This window comes from Carassius auratus, chromosome 13, assembly GCF_003368295.1.
Source record: "Carassius auratus strain Wakin chromosome 13, ASM336829v1, whole genome shotgun sequence".
NCBI classification, from domain to species: Eukaryota; Metazoa; Chordata; class Actinopteri; order Cypriniformes; family Cyprinidae; genus Carassius; species Carassius auratus.
In genome coordinates, this window is record NC_039255.1 from 23,099,586 (window position 1) to 23,123,536 (window position 23,951).

A 23,951-nucleotide genomic window follows, 5' to 3' on the forward strand; every position below is an offset into this window, starting at 1 on the left:
AAGTGTATGACTTACTTTCTTCTGTAGAATACAAAAGCTGACATTTTGAAGAATGTCCTTGTTGCTCTTTTCCAGTTAAGATAACGGGATAACTATTTACGGCAACTATTTTCACATTTCTGGCATTTGTCTTTAATTTGATTTAAGTTATAAAAGATGGGTAGCTGGATAGATGGGTATGTTGTTAGCTGTGGGTGAAAAACAGATCAAAAAAGTTGATTTAAAATAAATCGTTCAGACCTTTTTTTTTTTTTGTGAACAGGATCAAAATCATTGGGAAAAAAAACAATTCACAAATTGGCCATTTGCTATTTCTTTAATGAATTCTCATGAATGCACAATGGAAAGCTACTGTATAGGCAGGATTTCAAGATATAATGAATAATGGTTTATATCTGTCTGTGCCTGTCACAGAAAGCGATCATGTGACATCAGAAGCATGTAACCCAAGGTCTCACAGACTGCTTTTAAGATACATTCATCATGCTCTTGAATTCGTTTTAAAGCTTAAAGGTCTGGTCTTCAGTAACCAAAGAAGAGTGATCAGTGAATTCTTTAGACAATCTCCTTTTGTGTTCCACAGAAGAAAGAAAATATAGTAAATGAGGTTTGAAATGGAATGAGGGAAACAAAATAATGACGAAAAAACTAAATAAATTTGCAAGTGCCTAATGCATATTTTTTTCTGCTGTATTCTCTGTCTCATAGTGTTTGCGGATGCAGTCACATTTACTGTTGCTCTGCAAAATTTAGCAGGTAAAATCCAGTCATTTCAATAGAAATGCACATGATATGATGTTTCGCTCGAGGGTTAAATGTTTCGCCCCCATGCAAAGTTTCATATTCTCTGCAGATTTTGCTTGTGTTCTATTTGGTTACGCAAAATCTCCTCATTGGCTAGCAGAAAGCTTTTTTTTTTTTTTTTTTTTTTTTTTTTTTTTTTTTTTTTTTTTTGCATTTTAAAGTGACCTTAGTGCATGCAGTGCTTCATGCTTCGCTACACTGTTGACGCTAAACCTTTTTTCTCACAGAAATTTGCCTAAATTTCACTTATTGACCGTGCATTAACTCTGAGCTTCTAAATGAACATTGTACTTTTGCCAGTTTCCAATTCAACTTTTAGATACACAACCTAAAGTTGCACTCTCTCTAGATTTCACTCTAATTTAATATGAGTTTAACAAAACAAAAAAGTCCACCTACAGTACAGTACATGTATTATGTAGACATGTGCTTTTGATATTCAATTCAATGACAAAACAAAATAGCAGCACTTTTATTTTTTTCAAAATATGATTCCTGCGATCTCTATTCTCAGATCTCTATGTTCCTCTCTTCTCTTCATAGTTTGCCGTTCCATAACTCAAAAAATCTTTTACCATTTAGCCTCCTTTATTATTCTGTTTCAGTCTCTGATTTGAATATTGTTTTATCCGGTGAGTCAAAGCTTTCTGTCAATTATTTCTCCATTCATTCAACCATGTGGGTCTGTCCGAGAGGAATTGTCTGACTCCTGCATTAAATGGCCCACATTCCGATCCTCTGATGCTGAAACTAACGTGAGTTCCCCCCTTTATCTCTGCAGCGCGTCAAATTAGCACACAGTGGATTCATGTTACAAAAGACACAGCCAGCACAAATAAAAAAAAAAAAACCTTGGACACAACCTGATCTGGCTTTTTGTGGACTCTCTGTGTCTCTCACTGAGGGATCTGCTCAAGGATGTTTAGTGTACACTGAGCCACAGGGCTGCCATGGGAAATAATGACCGATTTATTTGGTGGAGCATGATCAAATTTAGTAATGTGTTCGATAAGACATTTTGCACTGGAAATGAGCCTTGGAGCTCAGTTATGGAAATTATTATTGATGTTTCATGGTTGTTTCAGTAATGCATTCAATCATTCATGACTGAATTAAGTTTAATGCACTCTGGCTTCACAAAACTATAATTGCACGGATTCTTCACATTTAAGGGACACATCAGCACATTGCTTTCCTAAATATCTACTATAAAATGTTAATCATTAAGTTAATCCAAGCAATATTATATTTAAATAAGTTTCTGCTGCTCCTATTACTGTAACTGAGAGTTTTCAACTCTCTTGAGAGCTGTTATGCTTATTTTTAGTTTGTAAAATGTGTATGTTCATTAGTAATGCACAATATCAACATATTGACAGTTGAACTGAGTTCAGTGCTCTAACACAATTCCATACCAGAGCTCCTTATTGAAAGTAAATCATAAATAAACATTTATATACAGCATAAGTCCAACGCATTTCATTTAGTTGCTGTCTGTGTGTTTATTTTTGAATACTAATGACATCATTTTGGATAGTTACTCTTCATATATATATTCAAAAACATGCAAATAGTGTAGATGAAGTGCAACCACAGCAAAGACTCCTCTTTTTCCTTGACAGTGTCTGGATTCTTCAGTTTACAGGCTGTTTTCACGTTTGGCTCAAACCCACGTATATTAGTCACATGCACTTACAGAGAAAGGGGTTTATGAGGGGATCTGGGATATCTGAAGGAGAGCGAACATGTGAAAAAGCGATCGAGCTAGAAAGAGGGAGCCAGAGCGAGATGAAAGACGAGGGTTTGAGAGCGCCAGTGCACTTGTGTCCCGGTTCAACCAAACAGAGACAAGCTTGCCCGGTTTCAGGGTGCATGTGTGAAGGAATGCATTCATTAACATAATTCCTCTGCTCTCAAACAAGGCTTCCGTCATTTGGAGAGCAAGCGAGGGAACAGAGAGCTGCGGGGAGGAGGGGCAGTTCTCGCTGAAGAAGGGGTGAGGGGTATATACACCCCTTCTCTCTGTAGTTAGGAGAGCAAGGAGCCCAAGCACAGGCCTCTGAGTCCAAGGCGATCTGCATGTGAAAGCCCCGGGCATCACAAAAGGATGAAAAGGTGCTGGGCAGGACCTGGACAATCCCTTCCTCTTCTGGTGGGTCGTTTGTTTCCATGCTGTCAGATACTGGGCCGCCAGCCCTCTCTACCCTCATCTCCTCAGCCCTCTGGTGTGTTGTTCCACATTGCCCCTCGTTTTGTTTTCCGGCTGTTTCTCATACGTGCTTCTTATTTTTTACGGTCACGTGAACTGGAGTGATGGACCAACGTAGCGTCAAACAATTGCTTCCATGGCTGCATCTAAAAGCCAAACAGCACCATGCATGAGAACTGCTTTGCATAACAAAAGAAGTGACAAAACCATGAGGCCAATTAGAGTATTTATATAAACATAGTAATGAAGGGATTTAAGCAGCCATTACTTTTGCTAACTGTGTGGGAAAATAACTTCAGTTCTTTCTGAAATTGCACGTTTGCTATTTCAAAGTGAGGTGCTAGGGCATGGCGTTTATTTTTCTAAATCGAATGCATTGCATTAAAGCTAAGAATGAATGCTAGGGAAGAAAATGTAGCACATCCAACTTGTAATCTCTCTAGCTCTCTGCTTACTCTCTGCTTCAATAGGGACAAAAAGATTGTTAATTATGTAAATTAAAAAGCGCTCTAATCCAGAGGGAGGAGCTGTTCCCATAACTTTAGCTTTAGTCAAGTATTGGTACATATTGACAAAGCATTAGCCTCCATCCGCATTGTGTAATGATTTCTTTTTTTCTTCAGAGGAAGTCCTCCTATTGAGATAAAGGCCTTGTTTTCTTCTTTACCATTGAGGTGCGTTCTGATGAGTGCCGGTGTTTAGTCACTTCTTCTACATCACTATTCAGTCTGCCCAAAGAGGACAAATGAGTCTTTTCATTAGACCCATGTGACCGATACACACTCAGGTTCACAAACACCTCAAGACAATTAGGACAGAGCTTTCATTCTCAATAAAACAAGCAGTATTACTAAATGGTAAATGAATCTTTAGTTATGGTGAGTTGGAATCTTAAGAAAGATTTCAAACTTAAGAAAGAATGATTTAACTTGACCTTGCTTTGGTGAACAAGTGTATCCTTTTTAAATTATTTAGATTTTTGATAATGATAAATATTTTTGGTTGCATTTTATTTTACAGTACGTGTACTAACATGTACTTATAGTGTACTTACAGTGTATTTATCTAAGAAAGTTCTGGTAATACAAGGTAACTACATGGGGTAGGGTTAGGTTTAGGGGTAGGTTTAGGGTTAGTACCTAGTTATTACATAGTTATTGTAATTACTATAATACGTACATAGTATGTATATGGGGAACAGGACTGTAAAATAAAGTGTTACCATTTTTTTAATGATTACTTACCCTTATATATACAAGGTTTGTTTTGTTTTTTTGTTGTTTTTTCTCAATGAAAACCTAAAGGAGATATTTAGTAGACTGTCTGAGTTGCTCTTTATGACAATAAATGAATAAAAGTGTGACAAAACTAATACATAATAAAAATAACTCTGTTCCTCATACTAACCTAATTGCATGGCTTTATAATAATATACAGCAGCACATATGAACCATTTTTTTTTTTTTAAGACGGCAGCTTAAAATTTGGGTTTAAATGAAAACAAACCATATTTTCTCGGAACGACATGACATGGAGTAATCGAACACGCTGATAACACAGAAATTGTGATTACTGATAACTGGTAAGTGTAGAGGACAAGTGCTTTGGAGAATGGATAGACATTCACGTTCACCTAGTGGGGGAAAATAATGTCATCTCTATGAAATAGTTCGTTTGAAGACATTCATCACAATAAGCCAAATGGACATCTTACAGACATGCTTCAGAAACGAGTCGCATTTTAAATGGGCTAATTGTTTTTCAAAAGTACAGTCTCTCTCTCTCTCTCTCTCTCTCTCTCTCTCTCCTCCCACAGTGTGATTTCTGCAGCTGGGACTCAGTGTGATAATGTGACAGGCTCGCGAGCGCAAGAAGAGCAGGTCTGTAACAGAGGACCGAATGCCAATCTGACTGAGAGAGCGCCTTTATTGCGCGTGAGAGACGGGAGGGACAGACGTTTCTAGAGCTGCACGCGTACACAGACAGACAAGACACAGAAAGCTCTGGGGAACTCGGGGAAAGGGTGCATTTTCACCGTCTCAAGAGGAAGTTAAGGACAAATCTCTCGCTGAAATAACTCTTAAAAGGGGCACTGGGTACGCGGGAGTCACCTCTACGACTAACTTGTGGGATTTATCGGGAATTGTTTCTGAAAGGAGACCTGGCTTCCCTCTCCACGCGTTTAGATTTCATTTTGTTCATTTAATTTCAGTTCATCAGCTGCACTCAACAACTGTCATCTCCCGAACTGCCGATTGCAGCAGAGGATTGTGCGTAAAGACGCAGACAGCCGCCTTTTCCGCGGGCACTCGCCTTCTTCACTTGAGTTGTTATATCCTTATTTATTATTTATAGTCGAGCCTTTATTTATTTTGGCACTGTTCTGGGGCGTCGGTGGTGATTTCTGTGGAATATGGTGGGGGAAATGGAAACGAAAGAGAAGCCGAAGCCGACCCCAGATTATCTGATGCAGCTCATGAACGATAAGAAACTGATGAGCAGTCTGCCCAACTTCTGCGGGATCTTCAACCACCTCGAACGGCTTCTCGACGAAGGTAATGTTTATGGAATGACTCGCGTCCGTTAGAACGACACGAACGGTGCTGGAAACGCGCGCGCCAAAACGGTTAACGGTAACAATTTATGGCTTCAGCTGCTGTTTCTGTCAGACTGGCATCCTCGTTTTGCCACGACTTAAGCAGCCTTTTAGTTCTGCTTTATTAACTGCTCAAGTTTACGCTCGCACTCGGTAGTCCGTTGCAAAGGGATACCTGTGGCTTGCCAAATGATTTTACAGTGGTTCTGTTAGTTAACATATCTTGGAAACATATCTTTTTGATATGTTCATGTGAATAAAACCGTAATGCAATAAGCTAATCAACAATTTCCCCTTCATATTTGAGAAACAGTTGTTTAGGAGACTTTCTCAGAGACAAAATAATAATAATAATAATAACAATAAAACTCCTAAGTAGCTCATATTCTCTCATTTAAACTCTAAATGAACCAGATACACAAACAGCGAGATATTTACATCAAGAGTGGACGCATAACTGATGTAATCCATTCCATCGACCTAAAAGAGAAAGTTGACCATCAATCACGAGTGAAGAGTTGTTTAACTTATATTGGACTGCTCATGTCTAACAAAATGCAGTGAGCGAGCCTACACAAGCAAGAGAAACTTAATGTCACACCTATAGTTCCTCTTCTGGACAGTTGCTATTTAAATAGTTTACCAAAATAACCCAGCAAAATGGCCCAGTATGTTTAAGCAGTACATTTTACACCAAGTGTTTGTGTAAAACAACCCCCGTATCTAAGCATTATATCAGTTTTCAAGTAGATTTGTTTGTCAGATTCATCTTTTAGTTGCTATGTGCATTATGTCATGGTTTAATTGTGGTCCAAGAGCAGAGACCAGACAGTTCTTTGTGGTTAAGGGTGAGAATTACTTTTGGTTCTGTGGCACCAGGGGGCTCCGGCTCCTGACTAATTTCTTCACAGAAACCACTTGTAACCATCTCCTGCTGTCCACTTTATAAGATGTTAATAAGGTTTATATATTTGTCTTTTTCTCGTTCAGACTGTGTTATAAAATGTTTTATAGAGAGCCGTGAGCCTTTATTGCAATTTAAATTACTGTCGTTAGTTGTTAAAAGGATGATTAAAAGCATCTTGTTGATCTATCTATCTAAAAGATCCCGGTCAGTAGACAGGGCCCCGTCTTAGCACCCTCACGAGTTCCTTTTATTCTCGAATGCAGAGGCCGTTCTGTCATTCTGTCGTTCTGATTTTCATTGGTCTTCTTTTTTTTTCTATTTAACATGCATTTTCATTTATTTTGCTTTACAGAATTTCCATTCCGATTGAAAATCTGAAAAAAAAGAAAACAAAGCAAACCTAATTTCAAATCATGATGTGCTCGTAATAATTCAGAACCTCTCGATCAAACCTACGTTTTAAATTACATTTCTAAAACTCCCAGCATTACACACATTACTCTACATTACCGACTCATTACTCATCATTACTTTCTCGGGACAGTATGAAGGAGGGGGAGTCGCTATATTTTGGACATCTTTGAGTGCTGCCACCCACACTTGCGCAAGTTAGGAAGGTTTATAATCGCTGACACACACAGTCCCGAATAACTGCTTTCCGGCGGTGAATCATCTGCACCCAGCATGCCATTCCTGTGTGGATACGGTCCTTTGGCATCCGCAGCTAAATATTGTATTCATCTGCAAATCACAAGGGAATGACGTAAGCCTAATAACTCCTTTGTGATGTCATTTTAAAATGTCAGTTTCATTTTTAGACCTCTAATGAAATAAATTCTAATTTGTCAGTTTAGACACTAAAATAAATACTTCAAAAAGTGCACACTGACATCATCATGATCATACACCCCTCGGGTGGGCCTGTGGCCTGGCGTTACACTCTTGCTTTGTGAATTGCAGCAGTTTCAGTCGCTTTCTTGTTTATTTCTTGTCACTCACATTTCCAGCCTTTCCCTCTGGTCGAAACTAGCTTTCCTCTCTGGATAAAGCTGGTGATGTTTGCTTGTAACATTAGCCATGTAATCAGGACGGTGTGGCTGATCTTACTTGTCAACATGAAGAATATTCTGCTTTTCGCTTGTGAAGTATGACTCACATCGTGAGTTTTCACAGCTTTTTATACAGAGATTTGGGAAGAATCTGGCGTAGAGATGTGTCACGCTGTTAAATGCAATCCTTTTGAGTAATACGCCAGTTAGAGTCGTTTCCTCCACCACACATTATGGGTTTGTCACAGTCTAGCTGGTGCAAATCTGAATTAATAACGCTGTCAAGGGAGCACACACTCCGTCAGACTGAGACAGTGAGTTAGTCTTGTGTTCATGAGAGTGATCTGAGTAGTCGGTTTCACTTCCACAATTGAACCATTGCAGAACTGAGCCCTGACCTCCAATAAACAGGACACACTGCTCAGATCTGCATGTTGGGAGCGTGTGCAAATGCGTGCATGCATGCCTCTGATCATTAGAAAACGAATTGCAATTGGTCATGATCTTTGGTGATTATGAGATCTGAAAACATGTTTCTCTGGATCCATGGAGAAACAAACATTCTGTTGTTGGCTACAGTGCTTGCAGCTGACAGACTGCATGCTTCCACAAATATATTCCTTTGTAATCTCAGAAGCTTTATCGCTACAGTGGAACCATCACCAAAGCAATGCTAAATCATCGGCTTTTGCCGAGCTCAGCTCTATTCTGTCCTCGAACATAAATTCTGGTCTGCTGCTCATGCCGGACCACTACACTGATAATACATGAAACTCTTTCCTGCACGGCTCTTAGAGAATGAAAATGGAGAAATGAATTGAAAGTGTTGAAAATCTGTGGCATCATCGATAATCAAGGCAAGCGGTAGCTCAGAAGCGCTCAGTAGCTGTGCGAGATCGCATGTGCGATATTCCCCCGTGGGGTGTGGTAATATCCAACAAATCTGGCTCTGTTTGGATGAGAGTGTGTGAATGTGTGCGTTTGTGTCGGCTTGCATCCATCTCATAATGTGCATTCATTTTAAACTCTCGTTTGTAATATCACATAATCGGATGCAAGCAGTAGCTTGGGAGCACTTTGGATTTTAGGCAATTGCTGTCATTATTACTATGAGAGTGCTGTTCATTTTTGTAAATTACTTTAGATTACTGTACTCTACAAATCTAGACAAACTCTTATATTCTCTCATAAATTACTATAATATCATTATCATTTTCCTCTCTCTCTCTCTCTCTCTCTCTCTTTCTAACATTTGGGGTGGTGCTCATTTAGTAGTTATAGAGCTGGACTGATAATATTATCTGTTTCCAAAGGTCATAAGTTCACATTTAATCAGAGGCCTAGAGAACTTCTCTTAACCCTGGGTTGCTCCAGGGGGGTTGTCCTTGTAGCTGGTACTGTTAGATACTTTGGATGAGAAAGCTGTTTTGAATGGCAAATACTATTTTTAAACTAGGGCTGTTAATCTGTTAAATTGTTTAATTGTTTTTTTTTTTTTTGCATTATTTTAATTAATCAAATTAAGTGCTAATCACATATTAATATATGTTACACACCTAAAGTTATATGACTTTTCCAGTGGAAACACATTTCCACAGTTCTCAGAAGAGAAGGTCATCATAGTTGGGTAAACCTTTATTGTAGTAAACAGAAAATACGACAGATATATTTGTAGCATTCCCATTTGCTCCAATAACAAAACAAAAACAATAGCTTCCATGGGAAGAGAGAAAGATGTCAAATTTACCATCACTCCCTCAGTCACTTTAGAAATGCTCACGCAGCAGTGTTAACTAGATTTCTGAAATGTAATACTTACTGTAGGTAATAGTGTATTTGATGCACATTATTTGAAGCCCCTTGCCCTAGTTAGTGTTGTAAAGAGCTGTTTTTCTCCGCTCGGAAGGGTGCTGTGGCCTTTAGATATGAGACATGTGACCGACCCTGGCATGTCACCTGTGAGCGATGCATTTGCGTAAAGCAGACGTGATGTTCATAGGCGGATGCACAAACCAAGTGTAAACCCCTTCCTCTGTTAGTACAGATGAATGCTCTCAATGGCCAACAGGAGCAGTCAACCATGCTAGGCCACGCACTTGACGCTGTAATAAAGGTGATGAATTTAATCAGGGGAGCAGCCGCTGCCATCAGTACAAGGCCCATAAGGCAAAGTTGTGCTGCTGGCATCCATAGAGGATGGAGTTGGTTACTGTTTGAATAGAGACGGTAATAGAAACAGAGATGTATGTGGGCCCGAAAGGCATGGTAATGCTCAGTGGTCAGTCATGGTTTGTACACCAAATGTTTATTTCATGATGTGGTATAAGGTTTCTAAATAACTTACTGCTGCGATTTAGTGACTATATTCGAGACACTTAAGTGCCATGTTCAAACATTCTGAATTAAATTCAAGATATTCTTAGTTGTAGGATGTTGGGCCTCAGATGGCATGGCAATGGACCAGCCACAGACACTGACAGTCTGATGCAAATTGCACAGAAAAATTACAAGAGCTGGCTGAAATCTGATTGGCTGGCGCTGTGCAACTTTCAGGAGTCTGAGTGCACCAATCTGCCTGGAAACAAAGTCCGGTTTACAAGGTATGGAGTGTTTTTGGAAAATAACTAATTACCTGATTTGCCCCAAAAAATCCAGTGGCATCACATTTTTAAAAGTTATTCAAAGTTTTGTTCAAGGCTCTTACTAGCATATACTAGATATTCACAAACAGAATTTTACTATACAGCTATAGTCATTTGAAAGTTTGGGATCTATAGGATTTAAAAAAAATAAAAAAAATTAAGTACTTATATTTAGCAAGGATGTGTTAAACTGATCAAAAGAAACAGTAAAAAAAAAAAAAAACATACGATTTTGATTTAAAATAATGTAGTTTTATGGACTTTTGAATACATTTTGTAAAATGTATCACAGTTTCCCAAAAAATAATATTAAGTTATACAATATTAAGCAGCAATACTGTTTTCAACATTGCTAATAATAATATTTTTTCTTAATTTCTGAAGGATCATGTGACACTGAATTATTTGTTAAAATCTATTCAAGAGGAAATTATTGCTTAATTGTTTCATCAAATAATTACAGCCTTGGTGAGCATGAAGGACATTTCAAAAACATTTCAAAAATAAATAAATCATACCCAAAAAACAATCAAATCTTTCACATTTCTGATCATTGCTTTGGTGACTGACCAGACTGACAATGCTGTGCATTTATTTTATTTTAACTTTATATGGCATATTTTATTTATACTTTATATGGCATATTTTATTTATACTTTATATGGCATGTCAACACAGAATTGACTGGGAGTCAGTCAGAATGAACTTTTTTAATTCCAAACTGACTACAAAGAGTTGAAAGGCAAATTTGAAAAAATAATTTGTTGTCAATAAATTAACTAGACGGTCTTCCCACTTCTCAGGAGTTTGTTTAGCTTGTTAACCTCATTGAATAATACAAGATCCTACCACACATGTAGTTAACCTACATAACAGCTTGCTTATTACTACTCAAACAGGACAAGCACACTAAGAGTGGTCATTGATCTTTCACACAAATTCATGTAAGATTCTGATGTGCTGATAATCACACTCTGAGGACCGGTTATGAAAACTTCAATACAAGGCGGATTACTTTCAGGAAAAGCCCTTTTTCATGAAAGCTCCTTAAAGATCCCATGAGGACTTGAGAAGCGCATGCTCCACTGACAATTAGTCTAAGTGGCAACATTTATCACCTAATTGGAGCAATTAATTAATCCTGAGGAGTTCTACTGGGGTCAAAGTCAGTTTACCCAGAATTAACTTCTTTAGGACTCTGTCTTTAGTTGTAAAGTAGTTGTCCTTTCATGGACACTTTACAATCTTTCTCACTTTGTGGCATTAGAGGAGTAGGAAATGAGCTGTGTACTCATTAGGAGCTAAAGCTGGAGAGAGATTCAGGTGGCTTACAACACTAGAAACATCTCAGGGATAGTAAAATCAATGTATTGTAATGTATGTAATGTAAGCTTAAAAATATCATTTCGTGAATCTAAAAATACAATATTTTATGATTACTTTATTATTATTATTCTATCGTTTACTTTCATTTTGTTCCAGATGTTTATGTGTTTTTGTGTGGAACAACAACAAGAAAAGAGAAATGTAGAAAAAATTTCATGCAGCTCTTTTCCATACAATGACATCTCATAGTTACCTCCTTCTTCAAAGAACCACTGTGACTATATAACTGAGTCAGTAAAAACAGATTAAACAATTCTTTTGAGGCCATTCATAAATCTCACTGAATGATTCATTCACAAATCGGACTGGTCTCCTGAAGCCAGATTCTCAAAAATCTCATCTTTTATTAAGCATAAAACGAGGCACACTGTGAGATGTTTAACCATCATTATTGAATGTATAGTATATAATGTTGTAATTTTTAATAGCTGAAACATCTCATCTTACAACATCTTGCCTTTAAGGACTTAAAGGTACATGTTGTATGACCTGCCACTAGAGGGCGCACTACCAAAACAATAACAATTGCGTGGTTTGATGACGCTAAGAAGGAGCGTGGGATGATGGGATTTGTTGTCTTCTACCCAACCGCTGACGGCATCAATCAGACAGAAATATAAATCAAGGATTTAACGGGTGTAATAAAGGATGTCATAACTTTCAAATGCAGTAGATTACATACAAAGTCAATGCAAAGACTCAATCAGACTATGGATCAGACGTGTCCTCGCCCGGGTCTAGAGACGCGATGCCCCTCTTTTGGCGTGTATGCCCCATAATACTAATCTTGTTGATCGTATTAATATCATACATTTTCTGTAGAGATACGAATAAAAACAACTCACCTGTCGAGTAAAACACACGTTTATGGGAGCTGTCCTTGTCGACAGAACCAGCGGCAGACGGTAAACAGTAATTATGTTCCATAAATAAGTAACACAATCCACCATAGAATGTGCAAGAAGTAGTAAATAAGGAACAGCTTGAAGCAAGCTAGTGGTTTGCTGGACGCTAGACACTACTTCCGCATTTGTCCATGACACTGTTGTCATGTGGTTTCTACGTCAGTAAAGGCGGTAACAAAGGGGAACTAACGTCATTGACAGGCGACTACACGGCCCCGTGTCACTGTTTAGAATGGGAATTTTCCTCATGATTTACAAGTAGTTGAAAACATTAGAGATATTGTTAGTAATCAACTGGACAAAATATATAACACTATATTTTGGATATTTTACTGAAAATATCTTACAAATTGTACCTTTAAGTAAGTTTTTTTTCTCAGTGCACAAACTGACAGTCAGCACCATAAGCTACTACTAAATATTGTAGAAACATAATTTTCTGTAAAGTTGCTTTGTAACGATTCGTATTGTAAAAAGCGCTATAATAAAACTCGAATTGAATTGAATTGAATTGAATTTTATTAAGAACAAGAACAAACAACAAAATAATATTTTTATTCAGTGTTTAGTCTTTTCTGGAATACAACGTTTATTTTTATATTTAATTACATATGTATACAATATGAAAATACAGAATAATTTTCTTAATAATAAAATACATTTTAGTACTGAAAGGTATCAGTATATAAAAACTGAATTGTGTTTTACGGTTGTTAGAGTATTGCATTGTTAGTTCAGCAACATGTTAAACAATAGACTCCTGTGTGGTTTATTATTATTATATTTGCATGGCACATGGCATATAGAGCATTCCAATGCAGTCACTTATGAAGTCCAGTTTCAATTTGGATTCTATTTTAATTCTTTCATTGTCACTTTGATGGCCTCTGCATCTACATTGTGACTGTTTTCTTTTTGGATGACTAGTTTATGAGTTTGCAGTAGGTTGCAGACAGATTCCTGTGGTGAGTTTCACTTCATCTTATGTTCTGAGATCCGTTGTGTGCCAGCTACACTAAGTTTAGTGTAAGTTTAGCTCTTTGCATTGATGTACACAGGGATATTTTTAGATGCTCCGAAAGCAAGAGGTAATTGTGCATTCAACAGATGTCACAGATTAATAAGGCAGACATCACAGCACAGGTCATTCTATTTCAGGTAAACATGGCTTCCTTAAATCTTCAGAACGTCATCCATTCCTGTCACAAGATGACTTTAAAGGGTTGTTAGAGCATAAGCGAAGAACACACACAGAGTGACTTTCATCAGACAGTACTTGATGTACTAGAGCACAGGGGTCATGGGGTCATAGTGTCAAAAAAAGTCATGTGCCCCAGTTCTCCTCACTCAAGAGCAGCGCCAGTTCATCTCAAGGAGAAATCAATCACATGACAACCCCCTTCCATTTCTGCTTCTGTCAGTTACTTTATATATCATTGGTGATTCTAATGGCCGGATTCCTGTGATGCCGTCATTATTAGTGAATACATCAACGTTGAGCTTTATAATGCATTCACATCCCTCATTTTAAAAGCACTTTGTGTAATTGAACCTGTTTCTCAACAACTGCTGACTAAGTCTCCAGCCCACCACGGGCTCGCCGGGAGACTGGGAGAAAGGGGAGCGTGAATAGAATCTACCTACATGGAAAGAGATGTATTGATTTCAGAATAAGAGGGTGAATGAAAAGGCAACATCTGAGCTCGTTTATGTCAATAGAGTTTGGTCTCCTCTCGTTCCTTATGCTTGCCTGTTGCCCCTGAGAGTGAAATCCTATAACCTGAAATCATTCATATTCCAGTGAGAGTATCCGAGTTCTAATGTGTTAGTCAAAAAGTTCTCTCTCTCTCTCTCTCTCTCTCTCTCTCTCTCTCTCTCTCTCTCTCTCTCTCTCTCTCTCTCTCTCTCTCTCTCTCTCTCTCTCTCTCTCTTTGATGGTTGTTTAACTTTTACCTGCTTTTAAATGCAGTGTTTGTCACTATTAAGGGTTTCTGTGTATATGGACCGTCTACAGGCACCAGCAAGTACATTAAAGGATGTGAATGTATATATATATATATATATATATATGTATATATATATATATATATATATATATATATGTATATATATATATATATATATATATATATATATATGTATATATATATATATATATATATATATATATATGTATATATATATATATATATATATATGTATATATATATATATATATATATATATATATATATATATATATATGTATATATATATATATTAAGGGTGTAAGGGTACGTGTATTAGTACCAGACTGTTTCGGTACAGGGCTTTCGGTATGCTGCACGTGTGTACCGAATGACTAACGCAATATTTTGTGTGCGGAACATAGGTACATTTTCATGGTTCCAAACGAACATATTAAGTAGCGGAAATCTCTGTGTTCAGCGCAAATCCCGCCCTGCAGCTGATTCTAAGGCCGGTGACACACTGTGTGTCACCGGCCTAAGGTTTTCAAAAGGCATCAGTGTGAACATCACTACAAGTAGGAAAAAAGTTGGCATTTAAACAGACCTTTGCTCTTAATTCCAGTCGATCCAACGCAATTACGATATCTGAGCAGATCTAAAAACTGAAACTGTTGATGCTGCACTTTACACTTTGGAAAAGTTATATATATTTTTTTTAAATATGAGCAGGCCTACAAGCTGGGATTGGTAATGCTGCACTGTAATCATAGTTATTTATTTATATTTTATATGATATTGGTTTCAGACTGAGAGTATTTTATTTAGTGGAGAACTTTGCAGCAGTATTTTATTTATTTTTATTTTTGTATTTTATATATATTTTATTAAAAAGTATTTATAAAAAAGTGTAAACAAAATGTTTAAAAAAAGTTTATAGTAATAAACAACAATTTCTTTCCCTTACTGTACCGAGGTACGTACCGAACCGTGATTTTTGCATACCGTTACACCCCTTATATATATATATATATATATATATATATATTAGTGGTGGGCTGATTTCGCCGTTAACGTGCTGCGTTAACGCGAGACTCTTATCGGGCGATAAAAAAAATATCGCCGTTAATCTATTCTCAAAGTTGGGTTGGGAGCTGGGTCTATACTAAGCAAGCTATGATGACTTTCACCTTGATATTTTATATAACCGACTGGCTGAGGCCACCCTAACGGACAGCGACACTGAACCGAGCTCTCTTCTGCGAAGTTCTCCTCAAAGTCCCACCTGCACAAATACAAATCGCAGTTTGAAACAAACAACAAGATGTGAAAGAGCCCGATTCAGTACTCGCGGTGTTCTGGTGTTCAGGGCTCACGCAGAGAAAGGCGTCTCGAGACACTAAAAATAAGCGTTTTCAAGTGTTGATCAAAACACTTGAACATCGAATTTGCTTATTTTTGCTCTAGTGCCAACAAATACATACGAAATATGTCAAAATATCCACCTTGGCAATTATGCTCGAAAAAAAAGTCAGTTATTTCTTAAGTGAAAGTAAACAGTTGAGGAAAAAAATGGGATGTGTATTATATTGGATGCGTTCATCGTCTCTTAAAGTGACCGAGCCTAATTTAGCTACTGGCTGCTCTAATGTTAATCCAAGAAAATGAAAATTTATTTATTATTATATTATACAAAAATTATTCAGACACCAGATATATTTTTTGATATATATAGCAAAGCTGTAATAATGTGAGAAATGTTGAAGGTGTCTGAATAAATGTAGGTTTTATTGTATATTTCATTTTTACATTGAAGACTATCCAGTGCTTTTTACATTTAATTATTTAGTTTCTGTAGTTTCTGTAAACTTGAAAAAAACCTTAAACATTGTGTAAATAGCACAAATAAATAAAAATAAACGAACATACAAATTAAACAATTTCAAACAGGGCCCACTGGTACAACCTTCACCGGGTCCCCGCTTGTGCAATGTGAAATTAGTTTACAGCTTTTTCAAGCAGTTTGAGATGCATTTTGGAAACAGGAGATGTACATTTCTAATGCACCATCTAGCTTGATAAACCCCTTCTCAAAGACTTACTGTTTGTCAATTTTATTTGGGTAACACACAAATTCTGAATGCCGTTTGCAGAATTCGAATGAGCCATTTTAATCTAGATTAATTTCAAGGTCACAGTGAGATTAATCTAGATTAAAAAAAATTAATCTATGCCCACCTCTAATATATATATATATATATATGTTGCTGTATATATATATATATATATATATATATATATATATATATATATATATATATATATATATATTAGGGCCGGGACTCGATTAAAAAAATTTATCTAATTAATTAGAGTCTTTGTAATTAATTAATCGATATTAATCACATTTTAATCGCATATAAATATTTGACCTGAGAACAGTGAGAAGTAATTTTTTTTCACATGGATTTATAGTATACCATTGAATAATGACTGAATACATAAGCTTAAGCAACAAAATATTGTTTATTTTTGTTCAACCAAGTCTAGCAGACCAGTGCAATTTTGCCATTAAGTGTAGCAATAGCATATTTAGAAACAATTTAGAAATAGTACATTTCAGAAGGAAGCTTATATGTGCTGGAACCTTCTGTAAAGTATTTTTAAGTAAAACACAATACTGTCAATTACACTCAGAACATTGGAAACACTGACTATTAGAAAACATCTCTCTGTTGCTTCATAGGCCATAGCATACTAAGTCCAACTCTCAATAACCTTGGCCAAAACAATAAAGAGTTCAACGTAAACTGTTGCACCAACAAAATAATACATAGTTCAACATAAAATGTAAAGTCCACGCTAGCTGCTATATGTTTTGCGTTGAGGTGATACTTGAGGCTCGATGTGCTGCGGTGATATGCGAACGCTAGTTGGTGCTTCAGCATAATCGGTCCGCTGAAACTCATCCAGTGAGAAATGTTCCGCGGTGCAAAAATAAGTTATAAAAAATGTGGGAATTTTTTTTCTGTAATTAATTAATCTTAGTTAACGCGTTATTTTTTGTGTAATTAATTAATCTCAATTAACGCGTTAAAGTCCCGGCCCTAATATATATATATATATATTTAGCGTTAGTTATTTTAGTACATCAAGTTAAAATAAGATGAGAAATGTTTTTTAAGTCAGTTCTCCTCAAATTCATACATGTAGGTTGTCCTATCAAAGTAACCACAATATAATTCATCATCAACATGATTCACAAATATTTGATAACCACAAAGTGTTGCTGTATAATTTTTGTCTTCATTCTGATACTGATTGTTTTATCATTTAAAACCAAGCAAACCCATACAAGTAGATCAGCAGTTGATATTGTTGTAAATATGTCTAGGTTATGTGGCAAAAGTATCCATGTCAGCATCTTGGTCTTGCTCAGACCGCTATTGTTCTTGTCATTGGGCTTTTTTTTCAGTGTGCTCCAGATTCGAAGTTAATGCTTGGTCAGATTTGAGGATTGTTGCTGCTCGGGTAGCAAAAGCAGATTGATGTGTTTACCTTTCGTCAGCAGCACAAAGTTCAAGGTACAGGAGAGATATTTAATTGAATCTAGCCTCTTCTGAATTATTTTCAAATGTTCTGGGCTAGGGCCCAAGCAAATGCCTTTTAAAGGACATGGAGGGACAATCTAAAGTGCCATCCATTAGACTCTTCTGTTTAATATAGATAAAGAGCAATTCAGGCCATCTGAGAAATGATCGATTCCCTTAGCTACTTAGCATGATTTATCTCATACCCTTTGCTCACCAAATGTGCATTTTAATTCTTTGTTAAAGGCTAATGGATCTCACAGGTTTTTATTATAATGTCAGTACGCAGCCAAACATTTTCCTGTTAATAGCCTCGGCACACTAAAGCCATAACCACCTTTGATTTGTTAGATCTTGGCTTGTTCGTGCACACTGTAGATTTACAATTTTAAAGTAATGCGTTTTGTCGTACTTCTGTCGGACTTGAATCGTGTTTCACACTGAAAACTCAGTTTGGGTCTGACGTTTAGTAAAGGGTAAGATGTTTTTTGCTTAAAAGTCATGTTTTCAGCATAAATGTGACCTTCCGTTCCTAGAGCATGTGATGTGTGTGGCTGTTCATTCTCTTAAATTAACCTATTAACTCCTAACCATCTCACCATGTGACAGCACAACACAATTAGGTGACAGCCAATCAGAGAGGCCAGAGCAGAGATGCATTCTGTGCTTCACTTCATTTGCTAACTGAAATATGAACAACGCTGAGACTGTGTGTACCTGTCATCTGATGTCCCTGTGCTGTATGGAGTACCTTGTCCATCTCTGAAAAGACAGCCACAGTCATCAGCCTTGTTCTCATCTAAGTGCCAGCGTGTTTTGAGTTCTTCACACAAAATGAAGGTCTAAGTTGCACAGAATGATTTTGTGTTTTTGGACAACTAGACTCCTTAGACTTCCTTAGTTTTTCACATTCCTATTAAGTTAGCAATATTAATTCAGTGATGTCTTGATTAAGTTTTAATGGACAAATATTCTCTAATCCTTGTTTTAGAGGGTTTAGTAAAAAAAAATTGGGAGTTTTAAGGCTTTATAAAAAGGTTGATTTAGTTATGGAGTTATGTAATGAAGATTTTAAGTGTTGTGTAGTGGAGTTTTGAGGGGTTATTAAAGGGTTAAGTTAGTTGTGTAGTGGAGTTTTGAGGAATTATTAAAGGGTTAAGTTAGTTGTGTAGTGGGGTTTTGAGGAGTTATTAAAGGGTTAAGTTAGTTGTGTAATGGGGTTTGCTGTGAAAGTGAAACAATAATAAACTGGGGCCGTCGGCAATGTTTGCACGTAAAGAGAACTGTTGAAGGGCTCAGTTTATGTAATAGAGTAGTGTGGTGTAGAAAGGCTGAGATTGACTACGTTTACATGCAGCCAATAACCCGTTCAAAACCGGGATATTAGCAATAACCCGGTCGCGCACGGCCATGTAAACACCGGCAAAAACCCGGATATGCTCATATCCCGGTTTTTAAAAATTATTATACCTGGGGTACCCCTTTTCTAACCCGAATATTTGGTCTTGTAAACGTGTTTCGGCATATCCCCATCAAAATGTGTGTTCTGCGCATGTTCTATTCACAAGGAATCTTGGTCTTTTGAGTCTTTGGATACAGGAAGAAGAATCGGAAATGTCGCGTATTGCGTCTTACGTCCAGACGCTAACCGTGCGTCACCGTTTACATCGGGATATTGGCGACTGATTACACATTTCATGTATACAGGAGTAACTCTCTCTGCTCACGCATGTAAACGGGTTATCCCGAATGTTTCAGAAACCCGAATAGTGACCTTAACCCGACCATAACCCAAATTTTAACAGCTTGTAAACGTAGTCATAGTTATTTACAGTTTTGATGTGTTGTTGAACAGCTGAATTAGTTGTGCAGAGGGATTTTGAGGGATAATTTAAAGGCTTGGTTAGTTTGTACAGCATGAATTTTGCTGAAAGTCATTAGGATTTGGTAGTTCTGAGAAAGAGCCTGGAGGCATATGACGGGTTTTTGTGACAGAGTTGCCCACATATTGGGCTCAGTATGGAGCCCAGCAGAATCTCCATCCAGCTGCATATTAGCTTTGTAGCACTCACTGCTAAGAACCATCATTTCCTCTGTGTCAGCACCTCCTGAGGCAGCACACATACACACAAAATACTCTATCCTTTATAAATGTGCCTAAAATGCACACACACACATACACACCGGAGTTGCCCCGAGGCCTTGGGCTGCCTTTTCTGGGTGATGGGATAAACCCTTCCCCCCTACGTTTATTTAAATAGCACCAGTGGCATTCTGAAAAGAAAGGTGCTGCCTTGCACTTTTAAATAGGGCAGAAATCATTACATACAACAAAGTAAACAGATCTAGGTTTTTTTTTTTTTCAACACACAAGGGCATTTACACAAGGGACAAAAGCACAGAAATATATGAACATGTAAATTCATTATGGAATATCCACTCACTGTGAATTTTAGTAGGTTTGGTTCTTTCTGGTTGTGTAGTTCAGTTTATGTTATTATACTAAATAATATATTAAACTCAATATTTAAAAATGTAAATCATATTAGTCTTATTTTATCACAATCTGAATGTCTGATTTATCTTTTTTTTTAGTAATTCTTCCTTAAACCTCAACACAATCATATTCTTTAAAAATTGCAGAGCTCAGAAGGTGCTGCGTAACAGAAATGACCCGTTTGTATTTGCATGTGAAGTAGCACATGTGTGTGTCTTTGCAATGAGTGTGTTCTCTCTACATGAAGAGCCGGTGTTTTTTCAGACGCTCTGATGCACTGGTGTCTGCTCCTTCCACAGCACACTGAGCTAATTGAAGTGGGTCTGTGCCAGAACCGGTGATGTACAGACTGTATCCCCCTCCTTCCTTTTCATGGTGGGGCTTTGCACCACTGAAGCATCCTCTGCTTGTACCATTGCATTCTGGGGGACTTTTTCCCTCCAGGCACAGGTGGCCGCTGTCGCTGTCCATTGATGCGGTGGTGCGGGAGGACACAAGGTGTTGTGTCAGTACATTGGGTGCATTTCCATTCTCACACACACTTAACCACCAAAAATGTGATTGTTGGGGTGGAGAGGAAGCCCACAATCTTCCATCTGACATTCAGCATGCTGGTTAACCTTGACTGAAAACAATCTGTATTTGCCAAAATGTGCTGTTGCGTGGGACTGAGTTAGCAGTTCTCCAACTATTAATTTGCCGACTCACTCTTTATTTACGCCATCATGATAAGACTCTTGGAAAGATACTCTGAAGTTCTTTCTTATTGAAAATTCAGATGCCAGTGGTTGACCCAGACTCACTGGAAATACATAACTCTGGCTATGATTTTGGAAGACCTGGAAAATGCTGCTCCGGGTGCAATTTGCTGCACTTATTTGATTATTAAGTCCACAAGAGGTGCTATAAACAATGTTGCTTTTTTCCTTTGGAGAGGCAGGTTTAATAAACAGCCCAGTGTCATGAAAAAAATATATATATTGTGATTGGTCGTATCATGTTTCATGACAGTGGAAAGTCCAGCAAATAGCATTGGGTAGCATGTTAAATTTCCTCAGAAACAATTAAATGTGATTGTAGCAACATTTTTTTATGTTGATTAATGCATGTATCATGGCAGTTCGGAAAATAAATGTCCAGTGAGTGTTGCTAAAAGATTAATGCATGATTGCATTTAGAAATAACATACTGCCTGCACTCAACCCTACCTTAGATCTAATTCAATAGTACCAGGTGAGCTAACAAGCAAGTTTACTATGGAAAGTTCATATATAAGGAGATTATTATGTGTTGCAATCATCAATGTAATCAGAATTTGTGTGAAAATGAATACAAGTTGTTGGTGTTTTACTGAAACTAGTGCTCATTTCAGCTAGAAACACCAGTGAATTATATGTATAGGTTAGTTTTGGGAGTTTTTCTTCTAATTGGCTGTAGTCGCAGGTACAAAGAAACCAACATGCAAGTTGGTTGTGTTCAACCTCTTTCAGTCGCTAGCATGTCTCTCATGTCTTATCTTAGCCATCTAGTTAAGGAATCCGGAAGATTCTGTTCAAATTGTCTTGCTGTTTGCATCTCATCCACACCAGCGAGCATGTGCTCTCTTTTCACCCGAGCACTAGTGTGTATATGTGTGTGTGTGAGTGCGGAAGCAGCAGGTTTTTTGGAGGGCTGGGCAGTACAATCATTCCGAAGAGAGCGCAGGCCCAGATGGCATCTCAGTTTGAGAGCGCCTCCTTTCTCCCTCCTCGCTGCTACCTTCGCTCGCGATGCAGTCGCCTCTGACAGAGACGCGTAATTACAATCACAGAAGGATGTCATCTACACTGGCTCTCTCTGTCTTTCAGGATGTTCTCATTGCTCTGTCTTTTCATTGTCTTCTTTCTTCTTGCTCTGGAATGCATGTCAGTAAAAGCTTTGCCCATGTCTGTTGCTGGTCCAGGTGTAGCTTTTATTCTCAGTAATATAACTATCTTTCTGTGCTGTCATGCTGCTCTCTTCTTTGTTGTTACTTGATACCCACAGCCAGCTCTAAGACCCTCTTCAACAATAGCCAATTACTCTTACTGCTGAGTGTCTGTCTTTGCCACAATAGAGTATCACTTGTTTCTCTTTGTATTTGTGTCATTCGTTGCTCCAGAGACTTAATGGAGCTCTCATTTATGCTTCGTTTTAAGGTAAAGTACAGGATGTCATTTCTATATCACGAAATTGAAGAATAAGGACTGTTTTTCCAACAGGTTTCCGGAAAGAAGATCTGACATTAGCCAGACAAAATAAATACCTCTTCCTTAAAACTGCACAAATAAGACTGTGGTGGAGAGAGTTTATTTATTTTTTAAATATGATTATTTTGAATATATTTTAATGTTAAGTTTAACATTTTATTTAATTTACTTTATGCAAATAAAAGTACAAAGCTATAACATAAATGTAAATATCACAACATAATTTGATTAGAAATGTTTGAGAATAGTGTAATTTCTGTAACAAATCAGAGTACAGTGTGACATAGTGTCTTATAGTAATTTAAATACATTTCGTTATGTATTTTTTTATTTAATTTAATTTTGTTTTCATTTTCATTTATTTAAATTATCATATATGGTTTGCTTTGTCATTATTATTATTATTATTATTATTATTATCATTATTATTTTAAATATTTTTATCTAGCTTTACTATTTCAGTTTTAGTGATTTTAGTGCTAGGGTTAGGGTTAGGCTTAGGGTTTCATTTATAGGTAACATTTATATTTCATTTCAACTTCATTTCAATCAACAAAAAATATTTTCAATACCTTTTTGTTTTATTTAACAATAACAACACTGATTATCTGCTGGTCTGACTAATTGTTAACAGAGATAGTGTTCAGGTAACATTTCAGAACATACATTTTTTCATGTAACAATATGTAACATTACCTATGCACAAATTACACACTTCACTTTTATGCAAAAGTCATTTGCTCTCAATTGAGCTTGCCTTTGAGCTTATGTTTGTGCAGATATGTCCCTTTTCTAATGTCTCTTCTGTTTCTCTCTCTCTTTCCATTCACCACATGCGTCTCTCCATGCAGCGAGAGTCTGTGATGTCGTACTGTATCCATCTGTTCAGATGAAGGCCTTGCCACAGGCACTGCCACCTATAGCGCTTCGTGATGTCACTATGCGGCTATCATTTGAGCTGAAACTGTCATCTAGTTGGACCCTGTAATTTACCAGATGTTTGATTAATATTGAGAAAGCCCGGGTGTCGGCGATCTGTCAGCGGTGATGTTGACGAGGCCAGCGGAGGTGCGCGGCTGCAGCTGCTGGTGTTTGTGGTGTTAAATTCTGTGATTGAGCGGAGCTGTGATTACGATTGGAGATAGCTGCCGAGATAGACTTGAGTGGTTGTTGAGGGTCATTCGGCGAATGT

The 23,951-nt window shown here is 37.3% G+C and overlaps 1 protein-coding gene across 5 annotated transcripts in view; it reads left to right on the top strand.

Moving 5' to 3' along the window:
- The first annotated feature begins 4,840 nt into the window (after positions 1 to 4,840).
- The window catches only part of LOC113113048 (protein quaking), an 82,763-nt gene continuing 63,652 nt past the window's right edge, over positions 4,841 to 23,951 (top strand). For 2 of the 5 annotated variants that reach the window (XM_026279173.1, XM_026279168.1), the window contains exon 1: positions 4,842 to 5,568. In XM_026279173.1, coding sequence (XP_026134958.1) covers positions 5,427 to 5,568 — 142 coding nt within the window. In that variant the 5' untranslated portion in view covers positions 4,842 to 5,426. Of the gene's footprint in view, positions 5,569 to 23,951 lie in introns of all 5 variants that reach the window. The other 3 variants (XM_026279169.1, XM_026279172.1, XM_026279171.1) reach the window with 3 other exon arrangements.